At 51.4% G+C, this 21,644-nt stretch overlaps 1 protein-coding gene across 1 annotated transcript in view; it reads right to left on the bottom strand.

Moving 5' to 3' along the window:
* Positions 1-10,265: 10,265 nt before the first annotated feature.
* PRDM15 (PR/SET domain 15) overlaps positions 10,266-21,644 on the bottom strand; it is a 67,632-nt gene continuing 56,253 nt past the window's right edge. Inside the window, exons 20-23 of the mRNA XM_040484969.1 lie at positions 16,460-16,707; positions 15,517-15,818; positions 13,727-13,936; positions 10,266-12,835 (exon numbers count right to left, since the gene is read on the bottom strand). Coding sequence (XP_040340903.1) covers positions 12,356-12,835; positions 13,727-13,936; positions 15,517-15,818; positions 16,460-16,707 — 1,240 coding nt within the window. The 3' untranslated portion in view covers positions 10,266-12,355. The remainder of the gene's footprint in view (positions 12,836-13,726; positions 13,937-15,516; positions 15,819-16,459; positions 16,708-21,644) is intronic.

Here is a 21,644-nt window from a genome sequence, read left to right as displayed (position 1 = left end):
GAAAAGCTTCTGTGAACAGGGCCTCGAATTTGGAAAGCATCACGAGACCAACAGCAGATTTTATCATGGGTCACGTGAGCCCAGCCATCCACTGCCTGGTCTTAAAACGTGCTGACGTGCACGCTTCCCATTCGCAGGTGGAGCCATCAAGGACCTTCTGGCCGGTTCTAATTCATCAGAGATGCTCAGGACCTAAGCGAACGAGGCAGGGGTCTCCAGCTCCCCCACGTCAGTGTAAAATTAGCGAGGTTCTAAGAGGAAGGAAGCTAAATTCTTCCTTAGCTGCTCTACCTGGACAGCCCAGGGTCGCCCTGGTTCCTTACACGGTTTGAGGCTACCCCAAAGTTGTCAAGCCGAAAAAAAAAAAAGCCCGTGTCACCCCAAGTTGTCAGGTGTGAAGAAAAATACCTTTGAAGGCACTTTAGATTTTTGGTAAACGGCTCTCGTTAACCTTACGTCCAGGAACAGTTCTGCGGTAACATGAAGATGTCAAGGAACCTCTAAGCGAGGACGAAGCTATTCGTTGGACGGGTATCCACAACGAGACGCATTTGACTGCTGGACAAAATAAAAACGAAGCAAAAAAGACTGGTTGCTTTAAATGAATGCAGACGATAACTATAATAAAATATGCCATTCTCTTTGAAACATTCTAAGCCTTTCTAAGACCTCCAATTTCTGAGTTCTGTTCTGTCAACCCCCATCTTACCAGTAAGTCATGCACTTTCTAGGCCTTTCTTAAGAAGACTTCAAATCGAAATATAATTAACGTGAAAAAGAACTCCTACCAAACCTTCATGCAGTGTTTCCCCAGTGGCAGCTGCCGGGGTAGGGGGGGTGGGGGTGGGGGGAGCCGGGCTGTGAGCGTGAATGTGGCCCGTGAGGGCGAGGGCAGCAGCCCCCCTCCCCAGCCCTTCCGACACTGGTGCTCGCCCTGTAGTCTGACACTTCCCTGTAGAACAATGACTCGTGATGCTGATGTCACGGTCTTGCCAGCTCAGCTCTGGAAGAAGTTACCCAAGGCCCCACTGCACGGCCACGATTAATTAGGAACGACTGCCAGTGTGCCCAGAACAGCTGTGCGTCCTATATACACAGTCACCCCCTGCCTTCAGATTCAAAAGGAAGTACCAATTTAAAGCATAGCACTGTGGTTCAGAAACCTTCAAAACCGCATACTTTGAGCGTCCTAATTAAATCCGGACCACGGGGGAAAAAAAAAAAAAAAAAAAAAATATATATATATATATATATATATATATATATATATATATATTGCAGGGGTATTTCATTGGTCAACTAGAAAAAAAAAAAGCAATTGACTTACGGTGTTCTGGAAACTATTGTTTCTCGAGATCAAAAACTTAACCATTTTGGAGAACATTCCTGGACAAGAAGGACAAGCCAGAACGTTTTCCTGAGGGTGTGTTCCCCACCCTGCGGGCATGTGTTGTGGATAATAAAAAGGGCTCCTTCAACTGGGTGATGATATCCTGGCTGTGATTAAGGTACCATTACTTTTTGTAAGGCGTTCTAAAAAGTGAAAGAAAGATTAGGTGCCTAAGCAACATTTACAGCCTTTGTGTAGTGGAGCCTTCCGTGTACGTCATACGCCAAGGTCAAAGGGAAGACAAGTCTAAAGCGTCCGTGCAATAGAGCGCGACATAAGCTACAGAAGCCGGAGAGCTTCATTTCCCATCCGGTCCCGATGAGACAGTAATGAACTTGAATATCTTTACAAGCTTGCTACCTGAAGTTTGTGAAACACACTCAGATTCGATGTAACCACGATGCTTTGGACGCTGCACTGGCCAAACGTTTAAATATCCCTGGAAAACTGATTGCCAAAGAAATGCAAAGTTGTTTGGAGTAACGTGCCGGCATAGAAAATAAAACTGCAGAAATGCACAGTGAGGAACCGTTTCTTTGCAAGAGCGAGAGACGGCGTTCAGGCTGCATAAAAACGAGCTTATTCTTTGTGTATGTTAAAAAATAGAACCTATGATGAGCAACGGGTAGTTTCCCCTCAGCTTTGCCATTACATCTGGTATTAAGGCGCAGGCAAGGACTGGTCTGAGCAATGTTCTTTGTACGGATGCTTCAGGGGACGTCCTGCACCAAACTCATGCCCCCACAGTGGTTCACACACGTCCAGTCTCCCTTTGTCAGATCGCAGGGAGCTGGTGCAGACTCATTCTTATTTTGTCACTCCCGGGAAAAGTGAGGGATTTTAAAAACATCACCTCGGGGATGACCCGTGAGCTTTATTGCCAAAGACAGGACAACAGTCAATAAATTCTAGAGACTCTCTGTGCACTTGTCACGTTTAACGTAAGTGAAACGATTCAGAGTCTCTAAGTCACCGGACTTTCCACAACACGCCCAGCCCTTAATTAGAGCAAGACCCTTAATTATAAGCAGAATAACCATTTAGAGTCTACAGTCAATATTTGGAACCCCTGAAGGTTCGGAGGAGAGTCAGAGCAGAGAACACATTTAGAGAAAATGCATCAGGACGAGGGCTGGTTAAGGAGTCAGTTGGTGGGTTTACAAGTGGGAGGTTAGGAGCCACGGGCTATAATTCAGCTCCCCTTGACCTTTAGCACGGACAGAACAAGAAGAAACACCTCGAAGTACCCGGCGTGAGGATGCTTTGGGACGGGAGCACTCACACGATGGTGCGACATTGTGAAATCTTCCCCTTGCTTCATTAATAAAATAAATCACGTCCCGGGTAGTTTAGCCACATTTCTGTTCTCGGTTTCAAATAATGGTGCCAGATTGCAGCTAAGGGCTGTAAAACCTGAGCCGGTCCCAAGGTGAAGAAAAAGACGCCCAGCTCAGCCCTGAGTCACTGGAGCTGTCCACCCAATAGAAGTTCTCACAGCAATTTACTTTGTAAACTAGAGGTGGGGGCAAGCCCTAGAGAGTCAGAAGTCTGGCTGTGGCTGGTGAGGAATCAGTTGAAATATTTAGGCTTTGACTTCACACGGAGGCAGGGGTGACGTGGGAGGTTAATTATAGCCACAGTGAGCCAGCTCGCTTATGGGAGCCATGTATGACCAACAGAAGCCAGGAAAGTCATTTAATTTTTTTGTTGTAGCCTTTTAAATTAAAAGAGGGGGAAAAAAATCGGTCTCTAGTTAAAAAAAAAAAGTGTCTGTATTATTAGGTGTCCTATGCAGATGCTGGTTATTTCGGGAACGTTCTGATCAATCCCGGTGGGATACTCTTAATCAGGAGCCGAAGAATGTCAGCCTAGTGGGGGCTGTCTACAAAAACATTGTTCTTTTAAAAGGAATTATCTGGCGCAAGTAGGGGGCTAGCCGCTTCTCAAAATACAAGGTCTCCGAAAGTACTGACATCGTTCTAAATACGAGGGAAGAAACCCAGTGCCACAAATCAGACATTACAGACACATTAAGAAAACGTTCTAATGATGTTTTACTGGCAAGGAGGTATATTTTGGTTGAGAAACCCCACATCATCTCATGAGATGACCGCCATCTCAGAACGTCATGGGAGGGGGAGGGGGGAATTAACTGAGCTAATAATGTTAATAGAGTCCCTGCTCAGGGGCACCTGGGTGGCTCAGTCGGTTAAGTGTCCCACTTCAACTCAGGTCACGATCTCGTGGTCCGTGAGTTCGAGCCCCGCATCAGGCTCTGGGCTGATGGCTCAGAGCCTGGAGCCTGCTTCAGATTCTGTGTCTCCCTCTCTCTCTGCCCCTCCCCCGTTCATGCCCTGTCTCTCTCTGTCTCAAAAATAAATAAACGTTAAAAAAAATAAAAAAAAAAGAAAAACAGAGTCCTTGCCCAAACAGGAGTCAGTACAATAGGCTGTTACTTTTCTTGTCCTAAACCGATATGCTGGATGTTTAAATATAATTCATTTCATATTTTTACTGATGCTTACAAGATGTACATAAACCCTAAAAATCTAGTGACACATTTCACCTCTCTGTTTGTAAAGGAGTAGAAAAATCAGCGCCTAGCCTTCCAAAGAGACAACAGAAAGACACCAAGAGACTAAGAACATGAGGTATGGGTATTTTTTTTTCACTGTGGTATTTATTGGAAACTTCTATTATTCTTTCATTTTCCCCATCAAGAGTCTCCAATAGCCCGTTCCAGGGAGGATACTAGAAAGCTATAGAGCAGTGATTGGGGTGTGGGAGGCAGTCCAGAGAATATAATGTTTTGAAACCAAATAGGGTACGGTAATGTTTCTCCAGTTGGTATATTTGAACACTGATATGTACCTCAGGGTTTTCAGAAATGTACTGCAACTTGAGGTGCCTCGGTGGCTCGTTGGTTAAGTGTCCAATTTCAGCTCGGCTCGTGATCTCGCGGTTCATGAGTTCAAGTCCCGCATCAGGCTCTGTGCTGACAGCTCGAGGCCTGGAGCCTGCTTTGGATTCTGTCTCCATCTCTCTGCCCCTCCCTGCTCATGCTCTGTCTCTCTCTTTCTCTGTCAAATATAAAATAAAACCCCAAAAAATATTTTAAAAATGTACTGCGACTTTAGGCATCAGACTTACTTGACTGTGTCACATAAATTTCTTTTCCGTTTGCATTTCCGTTAAGTGGTCATTTAACATAATGAAGATTTCTTGTCCACTGGTGTCTTCCTGCTGCCTGAAGGGCTTCCTTTAGGATTGCTGTCGTGCCGTGGTGCCTAATTCTTTCAGCCTCTCTGTGTTTGAAAAAGTCTTTCTTCAGCCACCTTTTTTTAAGAAGATATTTTTGCTGGGTATAGAATTTATGTTGACTGTTTCCTTCAATACTTCAAGGATGCGTCTTCCAGGCTTCCGGCTGGCACCATGTGGATGAGTTGTCTGTCCACATTGTCTTTGTTCCCCTGTATACCATGTGTCCTTTTCCTCTGGATGCTCTTAGCTCCTTTTCCTTGCCACTGTTTTTAAGCAATCTGGTTATCATATGCCTTGATGTGGTTTTCTTCATAGTCTTGTGCTTGGGATTCATTGAACTTCTTGAATATGTAGGTTTATCGTTTTCCTCCAAGCTGGAAGAATTAGGATCGTGATTTCTTCAGATATCTTTTCAGTCTCTCCTCTTCCCCCTCTGAGGACTCTTCAAGGACTCGAATACCACATACATAAGGCTGCTTGAAGTTGTCCCACAGCTCACTGATGCTTTGTTCAGTTTTTCCCCTCAGGTGCCTTTTCTGCACATTTCATTTTAGATAGATTTTATTGCTGTAAATTCACTGATGCTTTCTTCTGCTGAATCTGACCTTCTGTTAATACTATCCAATGTATTTTTCATGTCATCACTGAAGCTTCACCTGTAGGAGTTCAATTAGATCTGTTTTAAAAAACACACCTTCCATGGGGTGTGGGTGGCTCAGTCGGTTGAGCATCTGACTCTGGATTTCGGCTCAGGTCAGGATCCCAACATTGTGGGATCCAGCCCCATGTGCGATCCCAATCCAGCTTGGATTCTCTCTCTTCCTCAACCCCTCTCCCCCTGCTCCTGCTTTAAAATAAATTTTAAAGATGAAAAAAAAAAAAAAACCACCCAAAACCTCACATCTTCTGTGCCTCTAACACGATCAGTTCTCCCTCTGGCTTTTTGAACATATGGAAAACAGTTAAATTCACTCTTTTAATGCCCCTGTCTAGTAATTCTATCATTTCTGAGCTGGGTTTTATTAGTTAACTTTGCTTCTCATTGCGGGTCATGTTTTCCTGATTCTTCAAGGCCTGGTAACTTTTGATCAGCTGCCCTCATGAATGTTACACTGCTGGTGGCTGGATATTTTTGTGTTCCTATAAAACAGGCTTCAGCTTTGTTCTGGGAGTCAGTCAAGGATCTTGGAAACAGTTGATCCTTTCATGTTTTATTTTTAAGCTTTGTTAGATGGGACCGGGGCTGAGCTTAGGGCTGACTTCCCATGACATTGACACACAATGTTTCTGAGAACTCCATGCCACGTTCCCCAAATAACGAGGTTTCTCATTCTACGCGGTGGTAGATGCTGTGCTGTCAGTGCTCAGCTAAAGATGCACAAGGGAGGCTCTGCTGGCCTCTGGAGGTTTCTCTCTGTACAGCTCCCGGACCCACAGGTCCACCTCATCAATTCAGAGACAGCTGTCCTCTGCCTGGGCTCCAGGCTGCACACGGGGCAACAGCAAGACTCGCCTTGCTGGGTTTTGGTCCCTCGGGACCACTGTCCTTCACTCTGGTGCCAAGGCTTCAGTACCCTTGTGTCATGTGCTTTGTTGGCTTTCTTATTTCCATATTGGAGGGTAAACCCATCCCTAGCCCCCCTTGGCCAGAAGCAGGAGTGTCAGATCAGAGAATGGCAGGTGTGACACTCTCCAGGGTTCTTCTTTCCCTTTGCCATGACAACCAGCGACAGGGGATTGGGGGGGGAGCGGGGTGTCCTCTGGTGCCAGAGGAAGGAGCCTGCAGGACCCACACAGCTTTAGCAGCAAGGAGATTCGCTGTTTTAGCCGCTAAGACTTTAGGTTTGTTACTACAGCAGAAAACAGCCCATTCTGACCAAATGGGGTTTCCTAAGTGTTACATGACACAGAGTCTCATCATCTATGAGAACATCGTACTTGAAGAGAACATACAGAAGCTCTCGGTCCACAGCAAAGAGACCACACAAACCAAACATTAGACGACACTGGCCAAGGACAACTGTGACTCCACGGCTGTGATTAATCTTGATTGTGCACCAGGCTTCACTGTGCTGGGTGCACTCAGGGGAAATGGACAGAATGATGATGAAAACAGTACAGCCCCTCCTTCTGGAGCTCACCGAATAGCGACAAAGAAGCTCCTTAGCGAATATCCGATGTCATTACCGACTGATGAGTGCTGTGCCGAAAGCATGCAGCTTGCCACCAGCGTGGGGAATGCTAGCTTCTGGAGGATTCGGGAAGGCTTCTTTAAGGAAGTGACACATGAGCCACGTTCTGAAGCACACGCAGGCATGAACCAGGTGCAGAGAACCCCCGGAAGGGAGAGGCTGGACCGAGGCAGGACAGGCCCCTGCAGGCCTCGAGCCACAGAAAGGATCCGGTTGGGGGTGCCAGGGTGTCTCAGTCAGTTAGGCGTCTGACTCGGGCTCAGGTCATGATCTCACAGTTCGTAGGTTCGAGCCCCACAACGGGCTCTGTGCTGACAGCTCGGAGGCTGGAGCCTGCTTCAGATTGTCTCCCTCTCTCTCTGCCTCTCCCCTGCTCATGCTCTGTGTCTCTCTCTCTCAAAAATAAATAAACATTAAAAAAAATTAGGGGTGCCTGGGTGGCTCAGTTAAGTGTCCGACTTTGGCTCAGGTCATGATCCTGCGGTTCGTGGGTTCAAGCCCCACGTCAGGCTCTGTGCTCTGTGCGGGTAGCTCAGAGCCCAGGGCCTGCTTTGCATTCTGTGTCTTGCCCCTCTCCCACTTGCGCTCTTTCTCAGAAATAAACATTAAAAATAATTTAAAAAAAAAAAAAAAAAAGGATCAGGTTGTGTCCAGACAGCACTTAGAACCGCTGGAGGACTCTGGACTTGGTGCACGGATGACACAATGGAAAAGCACCCTTACAAGGGCCATTGAGGTGGCGTGGAGAACGGACTCCTGGGAACGGGGGTGGGGTGGAGGGGCTGGGCGGCCCCTAGAGGGTTGTCAGCTGGAGAGCTGGAGTGGGGAACAGTTTCAGATATGGCGAATCCTGACAGGTCCCTAACCGCTCAGATGTAAACGGGGGACGCAGGGACACGTCCAGGTTGGCTCTGGCTGATTCGATGGACAGGGCTGTCAGCTGTGAGTGGGCACGGTGGGAGAGGGCCAGCTTTGGGGCTGGGGGGGGTCACAAACCCCACGGGTTGGACAAGCTGGGACATCCAGGTGGATAAGCTGGGGCGCTTTGTTTCAGCAAAGGATGCAGCCAGCAACCCCCCCCCCCCCCCCCCCCCCCCCTGCCAGCATCGGGTGGGGTAAACAAAGAGTGTCCCCCTCGGTTATAGACAGTTCCCCCCCCCCTTCCCCCACTATGCTGCAGCTCCATTTTGTGGCTCACACTCAGGAGAGGAGGGGAGCGGGGGGTTTCCGGCCAAGCTCTGGACCGTCACACAAGCGGGGAGGTACCAGCCCTCGGGAGGGGAGCACCCCATCGTGCAACAGGCAGTATTCGGCAGGCTCCTCCTCGCTCTTCCCCGGCCAGCGTGCTGGGCTGGGCTCCCTGTAAAGACACACGCTGGGTCTATGTCCCACTGATGGGACCCCTTCCCCCGTGGGGCTCCCTCCTCACGGAAGGAGAAACCCCATCAACGGGGAAAGAGCAGGCTGCTTGGTTCGAAGGCAGCAGGATGTGGACCTCCGTGCTCTGGCGGGGGTTGTCTGCAAACGTCACCTGGCCGCACCTGGGGACCGTGGGGAGCAGGGCTGGTCCCGGCTCTTCGTCCGAGCCGCCTAGGGCCACTTCTGGATTATTCTGCCCACGGCACCACCGCACGTACAAGCATTCATCCCTGTCATTCCAGAACCAGGATCCCTTTGGTGTCGGTGCCCTCGAGTCCCCCCTTTCTGTGGGAATTTGTTTTCAGGGCGCGTGGAGGGACTATTCACAGATCGATGCTGTTGGTTTCCAGCACATCATGTGGCCGTTAGCAGAGCAAATCGCTTCTCAGTGTCCCTACGTCACAAAGCAGCACAGGAGCAGTGATGAACCAGATGTGTCTGCACAGCAACGAACCTACCTCCACTGAAGTGTGCTGAAAGGCTGCCTTTGTGTGGAAGAGAACCGTGTAGGTCCGGCCCTTACAGGAAGGTCAAGTGAACCAACTCTATTCACTGGCAGAATTAGCTGCTACCGGAAACTACCTAAAATTGGACAACAGTATCTAAGACAGGCTCTCGTAGTTCAATCCCTAAGCACTGGATGGGACTTAAGGTGTTTTATAACTTTAAAATGACGATCCTAACAGACGGGAACATATAATTTAATGTTTGACCAATGAAATAAGGGACCGTTCCGGGCCACCTGTCCAAAGAAATGCCTTAAGTTTTCCCCTCTCTGGCTACTTCTCTTTTTCACATCCATTTTCTCCCTATCTAAGCTTTGCCAAAGATACGACACACACCTTCTTCGCTGTTTTTCAGATCCCCGTGAAAGCTTCTGATACACCTCAGTGTCTCCGACAATGTGTCAAATGGCCTAGACATCAAGTGGGTTTTGGGCTGGACAGGAATCAAGACGCGGTCGACGGCAGGAACTACGACTATTCTCCAAAGACGCCGTGGGTGGGGGGCCGCCCAGAACGGGTGGTCGGAGAGGAGGGCCAGCGATTGAAAAACACAGGTCACCGCACCTTTTATTTGTTATTATACAAACCGATGGGACACGACAATTACTCGACTCCTCAAAACAGTCTTCGTGCCTTTCAAAATCCAACAGGAAGTCGCGGAGGCCACCTGGCGCCGAGAAGCCTCGAGCTTCGCGCATTCAGATGATGCCGTGGCTCGAAAGGCCGCGTAAGGTCTGTGACCCTCCCTCCCGCACCCGGGATTCTCCGAGGCGGTTTCCTGTCGGACCGAGTGAGGTGGCACCTGGCGCAGGGGGCACGTCCGCGGAAGTGCCGTTCCGGGGGCCCAGACTCTTCCTCGCCACAGAGCACGCAATTCACGGGGAGCAGCGGCGGCCTGGGATCCAGCTCTGCGAGAGTCACACCATGAACGTGGCACAGGACCCCACACCCTTACAAATCCACGGGTCCAAGGTAAGTTCTCGCGACTGCTTAATCTAGGACACCCAGCACGGACTCACAGAGCTGGGCGGCCACAACGGCCTGATCTAATGTCCCCCCGTGAACACAGCTGCGCACCCGGCGTCAGTTAAAACATGAAATACTTCCCGTCAGTAAACAGCGATGCACGCGCAGAACAATCTATGGTCGGGGACTCTTTTGGTTGAGTGGTTTTTGTTTTGTTTTTCTGCTCCCCAGCTCTTGCAAACGCAAATTCACAGCAACTGTTTTAAGACAACACGAACCTATCTGGCCTCAGGTAGTGACCCTAGTAAGACTAAAAGTGAGTAAGACCAAGCGTGTCTACAGGAAACTCAGGAGTGGCGCTGATTTTTATCTGGAGTTCTAGCTGATTATCACACAGGGGATCGTCCCACATCTGTGTGTGTAAATGAACAAGCAGGCACCAGGGCCACGCGGCCTACGCTGGGATCTTGAGGAGCATCCGATGCGTCCTTACTCGAGGCACAAAAACAACGTCTTTTAAAAAAATAAAACTGTGATTTAAAAGGCCTTTATTTCATAGGGAAGCGGAACAGGAGATAAAGGCTAAAAGAGGTTTCATCCTGTTTGTATTTTCACTTGGTCAAAAAAAAAAAAAAAACTGTCAGTGATTTTTTTTTTCTTTTTTTTTTTAAATACATTAGGAACCTCGGTACTCTTGATGACACCATGGGACCCGGACCGCTTACATTTGGAGGATGAGGACAGGATTTGAGAAAATATATCACTCCTAGCCCTAGTTCGTTTGATGGATTATTGTGTATAAAGCAGTTAATTATATACATAAATAACATAAAAATAATTATCATAAATTAAAGAGTCAAATAATCTCCCACTATTAATTCAACTGCAGGCAGGAGACGGGAGTGTGACCGAGCTGTGTCCACGGTGCGGACTCTGGGGACGCTCTTACGTGCCGCGTGGGTGACGGGAGGTCCTTAGTTCTGGAGACAGGTATTGCACGATACGAATTCGAGCCCCGTCCTCAAGATCTCACGACTCGGAATCAAGGGAAATGCTGAGGACGCTGCATTTTGCAGAAGGAGTGGCCCTTGGCCTCCCTGGCGGCCCTAGACGCCTCCTGCCTCACGGGTCCACTACTGACGTGTCACTCTTTCTTCAAGGTGGTCTCCCAAATAACACGGGATGCGTGACAAAGAGCGATCAAGGCCGCAGCAAGGCAGACGTATCATTTCATTTTGCACAGCATTAAAAAGTCTCAGGAGGCTAAAACCTGCTGCGCCTCTGGTTCCCCGGCTGAGCAGCGGGCTCACGTGAGCCTGGCCCACCACCACCTCTGACACACCGGGGACGCGGCGTGTGACAGCGTGTGCGCCGGGGACGCGGGGATGGCGCTTACTCGGCACGTGCGAGCACGAAGGCCATTAACGCTCCTACTGACGAACGGACCGCCTCTGCTTTCACGACCGCCCGGCAGCAAATGGCCGTATCTGTGTGCTTCAGAAAAACCTACACTTTTCCATTGTAAAGAGCCAAACCTCCTGCAATATTTTTATCGGAAGTTGGTCCTGAAGCAGATCAACCTTTGGACTGAAGTTGCCACAGAAAGAAAACATGACTTTCCTCCCTGCTCTTCGGTGGCTCTGGCTGAGCCTCAGCCGTAATAAATATAGTTGGATGGCGGCGGATCCCGACACGGCTCTGCGGGAGCCACCAGAGGGGACGGCACAGGGCCGACTTGTCCCACACAGTGGGGTGTCCCCTGTGTTCGGGCACCGGCGCAGAACTGGACGTGGACCGACACTCCTACAGTGCAAACGACTTTAGCGTGTCAAAATCAAGAACGACGTGGCCATGACGGCGCACCGGATACGTAATATGTGCTTGAGATAAAGTTAAAAAAACGAAAGCTGAGACTAAAAGTGAATCCACGCGTTATGTTACAAAGAGGCCTTTCGGGCCCGAGTCAGTGACCTCCGGGGACCCCTCACCCATCATAAGGCCAGAGGGGGGTCGTCCGCAGCCACGGAACACCTCCTCACGGGTCTTCGGCCCAAAGTTGCGTGCATCGAGTTGGACTCAACTCAGATCTCCAAGAAGAAAACAAACGTTACTTTAACTTCTATCTGCTCATTCGCCAGAAACAGCCGGAAGGGAGGCGCAAATGGCGTTTCCTTGCAGCCGGTGGCCCCGTGGGAACCCGTTCTCTGTGCTGACGCAGCGAGTGAGGCCCGAAAGGACACCAGCGGGCCACTCTGCTCCTCGTAACGTATCACTCACCTCTCGGCCCCTGCTCGCCTCGCTTGCCCGGACCCCGTGTCCACCAACCAGTTCTGTTAGGGGAGGCGGGTGACACGCGGCCTTGCCGGGCACAGGCTGAGCCGCTCACACATGCTGCCACCTGCCAGGAGTCACCCCCCTCCAGGCACGCTATCAGATGGCAGTGCTAGCCGGGGTGGGGGGGGGAGGGGGGGGGTCTGGAGACAATTCCGCAAAGCTGAGTCAACCTCACTTACACCTGAAGGACGATGTTTTTCTCTCGGTTTGGTATCCAGCAGACAAATCTCAAAAATAAGCAAGAGCACCTGTGGGCAGGGCTCCTCGTGAGTTCTTGGCGCTCTGGCTCAGTAGCTGTACATGTGCTGCTGGGGCTCGGCCGGCACCTGGGGCTGGGGCGCGGGCGGCTGGGGCGCGGACGGCTGGGGCGCGGGCAGGACGTCCGTCTGGGGCACCGCCCGCCACGTGAGCGGGTGCTGGTCGCCGAGCTGGTTCCCCAGGGGCGTGATGGAGTTGACCAGGGTAGTCAGGTTGATGAAGTGCGCCACGGACTGCGGGTTCGAAGCTTCCGGCTGCGGGTGGATCTGGATGTCGTTTTGGCGGTTGTGCAACATGGCAGAGCCGCTCACGGTGTCAAAGGTCACGGTCAGGATCGAGTTGTCCAGCTGTAGCTGGCGCTCCGGGGTGCTCAGGTGCCCGACAGCCACGGGCTGGAGGTTGGTAAACTGAGTCCCGGCTGCAGTGGTGATGGGGGTCACGGTGATGTTGGTCAAGCCGACGGAGCTCGACGGAGTGGTCACGTTTGGGTCCCCCAGCGTCACTACCACCTGCAAGAGTCACGCACGACACAAAGCGTCAGCAGCGTCTGCAAAACGGACAACCGCCGAACTCTATGTTGCGCTTTAGACGGGAGCCATCTCAGCACGTGGGGTGACCCCACATCCGGCCCAGACGAAGAGGAAACACTGGGCGGTGGAAGATTAAACCGAGTTAGTCTTGTCCCAGAAAAAGAATTCTAGTGACAAAGGGCAGTAAGACACAGACACAAACCTTGTCCCGGGCTGGAGAAGACGGGGGCGAAGAGGTAACGAGAAAGACAGACGTGCGCCCCGCCTCTCCCATTCCCTCCAGCCCCGCGCCTGGCTGCTGCTTAACAGAAATGCCAACCCCGAAGCACCGCACAGATGTGCGGCCCAGGAGCGCACCCGTTCAAGAGAAAGGACAGGAATGAGCTGCCAAAGAAACTCAAGAAACGTGTGCGACTGCGATGAGTATCCAAGACTGAGGACCAGCACGCGTTGATGACAGATTTGGGAGCCTCCGAACCAAAGTGCTGATGTTGAGCAAACTGGAGACGCCCACGGACAGCAGCACACAGGCCAGCCCCGAGCATCCCTCCCGGGGCTGGGGGGTCCCTGCACCCCTCCCGGGGCTGGGGGTCGGCCCACTTCCATGGCGAAGGAATACATGGAGGCCACTTCTAACCTCCGAGAAACAACCCGATCCCCAACCAGGTGGGGCTGGCTGTCCCTCACGCGCTCTACGGTCACACCACTGTTCACGACGACAGGTGTGACGTCTAGCTCTAAGCTGGGACTCGTGCAGCTGGCACGAGCTCCCGGGATTAAGGCTACATGGGCCGCGGGCCACCAAGGGGCCGCCCCCGAGTCAGGCGTGTGCACAGGAACACGTGCGGCGCGCGGCGGAAAGGGGGCCACCTGCTGGATGCTCTGCACCGCAGAGTCGGTCTCGTCACCCACGCCGGACAGCACGGGCTCCTTCTCCGAGTACTCGCTGAAGGCGCCCTCCTCGGGCACCGGGGCGCCGGCCGCCTCCGCCTCCGGCTTCTGCTTCCTCTTGTGGGCCCTCCTGGCAGCTTTCGCGTGCTTGCCCTCGGCCAGCTCCTCCTGCTCCAGACTCAGCTCAGGCTGCGGGGACAGAAGGCTCATCAACGTCAGGGTCACTGGGGCGTGTCCCCAGAGTGGCCACGGGGCTCCCAGCACTGTCCCGGCCACCTCCCTAGGCCACCATGCTGCTGCCGGGAACAGTGACCGTGGTGTCTGCTCCTTTGCGCCTCCAGGGGTTGGGGCGTGTTCCTGCCGGGTTCACTTTCTTTTCAGTGAAGAAAATCATACAGAAGTCGTACTTCTAAGAGCCGCGTCTCGCGCTGGCACGCGGACCGGCGTTTCGGTCTGGTGAGCTCGGCCCGAGGCTGCAATGCCTCTCGTGTCCGCGCTTCCACCCCCAGGCTGAAGCGAATGCACGAGACAAACGATCCTGGATCGTCAGGATGGCTCTGACCCCAAGAACTTTACGGTCACCTCCTCTGGGGACAGCAATGGTGGCCAGCCATAATGGCGACCCCAGAGAGGTGCCCTGCGCACTTCTCTGGGCCCGTCCAGGGCACACTGCCACACTGTGGCCGACCTCCCGAACCCGGCTGACGCCACGACTGAGCTCAGCGTCGCAGAGGCCACTGGGCATCGGTGGCCGGCAAGGCTCTCCAGACTAGTCCCCGACCACGCCTCCTGGGCCCCTGATGCCATCCCAGGTGACAGGATCCCACCCAGTGACAGACCCAGAGGAAGCCTGCCAGGGCCAGGCCATCGTGGGGCTGCCCTCACAGGGGCTGGACGTGGGTCGTGGGCCCCTGGTGCACCCCAGGCCTTCCTCTGCTCACTCACGACGGCCCAGCACCTGAGCACTGTGCTCAAAGCACCGTTTCCAGTACAGGGACGTGAACGTGATTTTAAAGGAATCAAGAGCATGGCATATTCCCTTTACAAGAAAAAACCATTTTTATGAAGACATTGGCTAAAAGTTCATCTAATAAAGTTATTTTGGTTACCACAATCTAATTATGCTAAGCTTTTATGGAAACTGTGATAGTTAATTTTATGCGTCACTGAGGCTGGGCTAGGGCACCTGGGTGTTTGGTTGCCCAGCAAAGATGCTGTGAAGGTGTTTTTTAGAGGAGCTTGACATTAAATCAGTGGACTCCCAGTAAAGCAGATGACCCCCTATGGTATGGGTGGGCCTCACCCAATCAGTCGAAGGCCTTAAGAGGAAAACCTGAGGTCCCTGGGGAAGAGGGACCTGTGCCTCGAGGCAGCCGTCAGACTCCAGTTGCAGCGTGAACTCTTCCCTGGGTCTCAGCCCGCCCACCCGCCCTGCAGATTTAGGACTTACCAGCTTCCACGATCACATAAGCCAATTCCTTAAAATAAACCTAACTTTGTCTCTACACCCACACCCCCTACCGCTTCTCCAGGGAGCTTGAAGATTGCTGTCTATTCTCTAAAATGAGATACCTCAGTATTGAAAACGACTGAAGTTCTGGAAACGTTACAGAAACCAGGAGACGTTCCAAAAGGCCTTGGGAGAGAGAACCTACTAGAAAACGAGAGATGCCGGTGAAAGGAAGGGACTTGGGGGCCCTGCCCAAAGGCCCCTCGCAGCACCCGTCTGGGCCCCTCTGCCCCACCCTGCGGGCCTGCTCGGTGCGCACCTGGACGATGCCGATGGAGGAGGCATCGATGGTGGTGGTCTCCGGGAGGTGGTCCAGATCATCGATCCTCACGGCCAGGACCTGCGAGCGAGCACGGGTGGTGAGCCAGGGGACGCCGCGCCGGCAGCCGATTCGGTCATTTTGACCCAGCCCGGCTCGGCGCCGTCTGGCCCCGGCCCTTCCTTCCCTCACCCCCGTCTCCCCGCGTTTCAAGTTTTCTGTGACGCTCTTACACACGGGGGGCGGGGGGGAGAGGGGTGCACCTGTCTCTTTTCTCCCTTTTTTTTTTTTTTTTTTTTTGCCTCACACTATATGCCTCCCGTAGATGGATTTTCTGTGACTCCTCTGTTAGTTCATACGATAAGCGGGGCAGGATCGGATACGAACAGCAAACCTGTCCCATGAAGAATCACCAAAAATGAAATGGTTCCACTTGAAACGCTACTTTTCAACTGGACGCAGGTACGGGAACTTGCTCTCGTCAATTCGGTGGTGAGGTGACCCCTCGCCCCCGCCTTCCCTCCATGAGTCACACTGCGGACCCTCACGCTGTCACGCGCTCCCCTGGGGGCCACCAGCCCTCCCATGGCTCAGGGGTGTCCTGCCCCTGATTCTCACCCACAAGCCAGTTCACGTGCTGCTGTGCTGATTCAGGGAATTAAATCCCAAGTGGGACAGTGCAGCGTGAGTGCAGAGAGAAGGGGCCCCCAGGAAGGCACAGTACAGGTGAGCCCTAAGAAAAGGGAACGCGCGTGGAAAGCCTACGTGAGATCGGGGGGGAAACCGTAAGTCTGTCTGCGAGGGTTCTTCACCCGGACAGCTTTGCAAGCGCCTTTACGCTTTTGCCCAACTAAGCAGGCGGAGAATCGTGGACTAGACGCGGTAGGTGCGGCTTCCGTCTCCGTCACCAGCCGCCTCCCTGCTGACACACATACTCTCATACAGCCTGGTGTCAGCAGCAGCACGAACAGCCACAGCAGAGCTCGCCCAGGCATCCCCAAGACCCCGCCACGTTCTCTGCCGTCTGGGGTCACCTCCTCTGCGTGCTGTGCTTCCTGTGGCGGCTCTACCTCTCGTCCACCTCCTGCTCTTCCCTCGGTCTCCCACCCTAGACGGCCAAGTCCAGGAGGGGGAGACACATCCTGCCCGGCTGGCTTCCCGGGGCTCACCAGCAGCGGCTCACGCGTGTGTCTGAACGACACAAAACGAAACACAGGAATGGCCCACGGAGACCAGGCCAAAGCCGCGGGGAACAGAAGAGGTGGGAACCGAAGGGCCACCACGGCACTCTCGCTGCCCTTGGACACTCATTTTGCCCAGGGCGGGTGTGTTCAGGCAGGCTACGCAGAACACTGCCCCCCTCTGAGAAGCAGGCACAAGAAAGTGACCTTGCACAGCGATCAGTTAAGTAGGAAGTGATCTTTAGCCCCGGCAAAAGGACTCGCTGGACAGAAGCGCTCGCCGAGCACCCCCGTTAACCAAGGCCTCTCTCTGCACCCAGCGACCCATGTCACCCACCCGGTCCGTGAAAACCGACCTGCACGCTCTTCGTGAACGCCCGTAACTACAGACGTTCGCACAACAGAGAACTTGCACAGGCTCCAGACTCATCGCGTGCTGCTGGGGAGGGCGCAGCGCCCACCCCAGGCCCCGAGACCTGGACATCACTGTGGCCGACAGGGGTCGGCCGAGGGGACGCTAACACTCGGGCTCCCGCAACCCGGCTGCTCTGCAAGGTGAAAACCCTGGCTGGTGGCTCGCGGAAGAGGGAATTAAGAGGAGCTCAGCTGGGGGAGTCCCAACTACACAGGCTCAGCTCAGAACGGCTCCAGGCACACAGCGGGGGGTCCCGCCCCGGCCGCGGGGGGGGGGGGCGGGCCCGGGGGGGGGGGGAGTGAGGCAGGGCTCCAGAAGGAAAAGAAATACCTACTGTCCCCACATTATGGCAGATCGTGCTTTTATGATGGCAAAAGTAATCCCTGTTCGTTAAAAGAAATTCTTACAGATGGAGAAAATATGAAAACAAGAAATTACCCATAACTTCAACACCAGGAGACCACGGTGCAACACTGTCTTCTCTTCTTTCTGTGCTGACCACTTATTTTATTTTATTTTTTAATTTATTTTATTTGAGAGAAAGAGAGTGAGAGAGAGCACGGTCAGGGAGGGGCAGAGAGAGGGAGAGAGAATCCCAAGCAGGCTCTGTGCCGTCAGCGTGGAGCCCAATGAGGGGCTTGATCCCACGAAGAGTGAGATCATGACCTGATTGAAATCAAGAGTCAGACGCTTAACCGACTGAGCCACCCAGGCGCCCTGATCAACCTATTTTGCACCGGTGAGCACCGTGTACACACACATAGCACGTAGGACACGTGGGACGCATAGCGTGTATACACATACATCATGCACCCGCTGCAGCCTTCCTCTTTACAACGGCCGTTTACAACTATATCTAGAATTCTCTGTGAAACATGTTCACAGAGCCAAGCACATTGCTACACTGTCACGAGTTTAACCACATTTCTCCTGCTGGAAACCGAGAGGTCCAAGCCATCATTTACAAAGCACTGGGACAATACCGTCCTGCCGTGTCCCAGGAGGACATCCACTGGCCAGAGTGCTGGATGCGTGCCAGCCAGCACGGTCATTTTTAATCTGAAATTCTCCTGCTAAGCCAACACACGGCGGACAGCAGCTTCAGCTAACGTTTGCATTTCTGGGATTTGGCGGGGTGGAACGTTCCTTTCTGGGTTTGAACCTCGTAGATTTCCTTTCCGCGCCTGTGCCCGTTCTTCCGGCTTCTCGTTGAATGGCTATCAGCTTTAATATCAGCGACTTGCACCTGCTAGTGACAGGAACATCTTGCACGTATTTCCAGTCTGCCCTCTGCTTACCCTTTTGGACCACGGAAGTTCTAACTGGTACGCTGTTCAGACAGTCAAATCTAAAGATGTTTTTGCTTGCGACTTTTCCCGCTGATTTTACACTTGGAAAGTCTCCCCCCGAAGTGATCTGATGTCTGTTTACCTGCATTTCTTTTCTAGTTTTGTTTTTCAGTTAATTCTCAACAAGATGCTAGCAAATTGAATCCAACAGTACATTAAAAGAATTATTTACCGTGACCAAGTGGGATTTATTCCTGGGCTGTAGGAGTGGTTTGATATTTGCAAATCAGCCAACATGACAGGCCACGGTTGATAAAACCATATGGTCCGTAAGAACTGTATGATCCTCTCAATAGATGCAGAGAAAGCAGTTCACAAAATACAGCATCCTTTCTTGATAAAAACCCTCAAGAAAGTAGTGATAGATGAAATATACCTCAACATCATAAAGGCCATATAGAAAAGACCCACAGCCAATACCCTTAACGGGGAAAAATTGAGAGTCTTTCCCCTACGATCAGGAACGAGACAAGGATGTCTGCTCTCACCATTAACTATTTAACGTGCTACTGGAAGTCCTAGCCTCAGCAATCAGACCACAAAAAGAAATAAAAGGCGTCCAAATCGGCAATGAAGAAATCAAACTTTCACTACTTGCAGACAACATAATACTCTACGTAGAAAACCCAAAAGACTCTACCAAAAAATTGCTAGAACACATAAATTCAGCAAAGCAGCAGGACATAAAATCAATGCACAGAAATCCGTTGCATTTCAATACACCAATAACAAAGCAGCAGAAAAAGAAATCAAGGAATTGATCCCATCTACGGTTGTACCCAAAACAATAAGATACCTAGGAATAAATCAAACCAAAGAGATAAAAGATCTCTACTCTGAAAACTGTAGAAAGCTTATGAAAGAGATTGAAGAAGACACAAAAAAAGTGGAGAAAGGTTCCACGCTCCTGGACAGGATGAACAAATATTGTTAAAATGTCAATACTATCCAAAGCAATCTCTACATTTAATGCAATCCCTATCAAAATACCACCAGAATTTTTTCACAGGGCTAGAACAAACAGTCCTAAAATTTGCATGGAACCACAAAAGACCCGGAATAGCCAAAGCAATCCTGAAAAAGAAAACCAAGGCTGGGGGCATCACCATTGTGGACTTCAAGCTGTAATCATCAAGACAGTATGGTACTGGCATAAAAAAACAGACATGTAGATCAATGCAACAGAATAGAGAACCCAGAAATGAACCCACAACTATATGGTCAACTAACGCTGGACAAAGCAGAAAGGAATATCGAATGGAAAAAAGACAGGCTCTTCAGCAAAAGGTGTTGGGAGAACTGGACAGCGACATGCAGAACAATGAACCTGGACCACTTTCTTGCACCAGACACAAAAATAAACTCAAAATGGATGAAAGACCTAAATGTGAGACAGGAAACCATCAAAATCCTAGAGGAGAAAACAGGCAGCCAACCTCGTTGACCTCGGCCAGAGCAACTTCTTACTCGACATGTCCCTGGAGGCAAGGGAAACAAAAGCAAAAATGAACTACTGGGACCTCATCCAGACGAAAAGCTTTTGCACAAAGAAGGAAACCGTCAACGCAACTAAAAGGCAACCAACAGAACGGGAGAGGATATTTGCTAACGATGTTACCCGTTAAAGGGTTAGTATCCAAAACCTATGAAGAACTTCTCAAACTCAACACCCAAAAAACAAAAGACCCAGTTAAGAAATGAACAGAAGACGCTTCCCCAAAGACGTCCAGACGGCCAACAGACACATGCAAAGACGCTCGACATCACCAATCATCAGGGAAATACAAATCAAAAACCCCCATGAGATACCACCTGACACCTGCCAAAATGGCTAAAATTAACAACCCAGGAAACGACAGGTTTTGGGAGGATGCGGAAAGGGGAACCGTCGTGCACTGTTGGTGGGAAAGCAAACTGGTGCAGTCACTGTGGAAAACACCATGGAGGTTCCTCAAAAAGTTAAAAAACAGAACTTCCATACGGCCCAGTAATTGCACTATAGGTATTTCCGCAAAGGGCGCAAAAACACAGATTTGAGGGTGCACGTGCACCCCAATGTTTACAGCAGCACTGCCAACAGTAGCCAAACTATGGAAAGAAACGCAACGTCCACCAACTGATGAACGCATAAAAAAGGTGCGGTACGTATATACAACGTCGTGTAACTCAGCCACTAAAAGGGATGAAAACTTGCCATTTGCCACGACGTGGATGGAGCCAGAATGTATTATGCTAAGCAAAAGACGCCAGAGAAAGACACAGACTGTATGATTTCACTCATATGTGGAATTTAACCAAACAGATGACCATACGGGAAGAGGAGGGGAAAACAGAGAGGGAAACACCTCTAAGAGAGTATGATAGAGGGTTGATGGAAGGAAGGGGGTGGGGGATGGGACTAAGGACGGCAGTGGTCGTGCTGAGCACTGGGTGTCGGACGTAAGAGAGGAATCATTAATTCTGCTCCTAAAAACACTATTATGCTGTATGCTAACTAGAATTTAAATAAAAATCTGAAAAAAAAAAAACTTAAATAGATGAATTATGCAAATGCCCCAGATCTTCCTTTGGAACAAGCGCCCAGGCCATCCAGGGTGTGCCTGCCTCTCTACAACTGCTCCCTCTAGTCAGCACCCTGCTCGGCCCCCACGCCATGTGGAGACTCCCCGTTCTGCACTCTGGATTAGCCACTCTGGAGGGAGAATCAGCCTCGTGCTCCTGTCCTGCTGGAATTCCAACAAGAACATAATCTATAACCTTACAGGGCGCCTGGGTCACCCAGGCGGTTGAACATCCGACTCTGGATTTCAGCTCAAGTCACGATCTCACGGTTGTCGTGGGATCGAGACCCATGCCGCGCTCTGTGCTGACCTGCTTGGGATTCTCTTTCCCTCTCTTTCTGCCCTTCCCCCGCTCGCTATCTCTCAAAATAAATAAACAAACACACTTTAAAAATCTAGAATGTTAGCAAAAAATATGTTTGAGGCTATTCATTCATTCACTGCTTCCCAGGTGCAGGCACTGCAAGTCAGAGGGGAAGGTAAGACCCAGGCCGTGCCTTAAGAACTGTGGGTCTACGGAGGGAGAGGGTCTGTGAGTCAGCACCGGGGGGTCTCCGAGCAGGGGCAGTGCGCACCAGACAGACGGGCAGAGTGGGGGGGGGGTGTCTCTGAGCAGGGGCAG

This window comes from Herpailurus yagouaroundi, unplaced genomic scaffold (genome assembly GCF_014898765.1).
Source record: "Herpailurus yagouaroundi ecotype Mexico unplaced genomic scaffold, PumYag 162, whole genome shotgun sequence".
NCBI lineage: Eukaryota > Metazoa > Chordata > Mammalia > Carnivora > Felidae > Herpailurus > Herpailurus yagouaroundi.
Note: the sequence above shows the minus strand (reverse complement) of the source record. Positions and strands in the feature narration are given on the sequence as shown.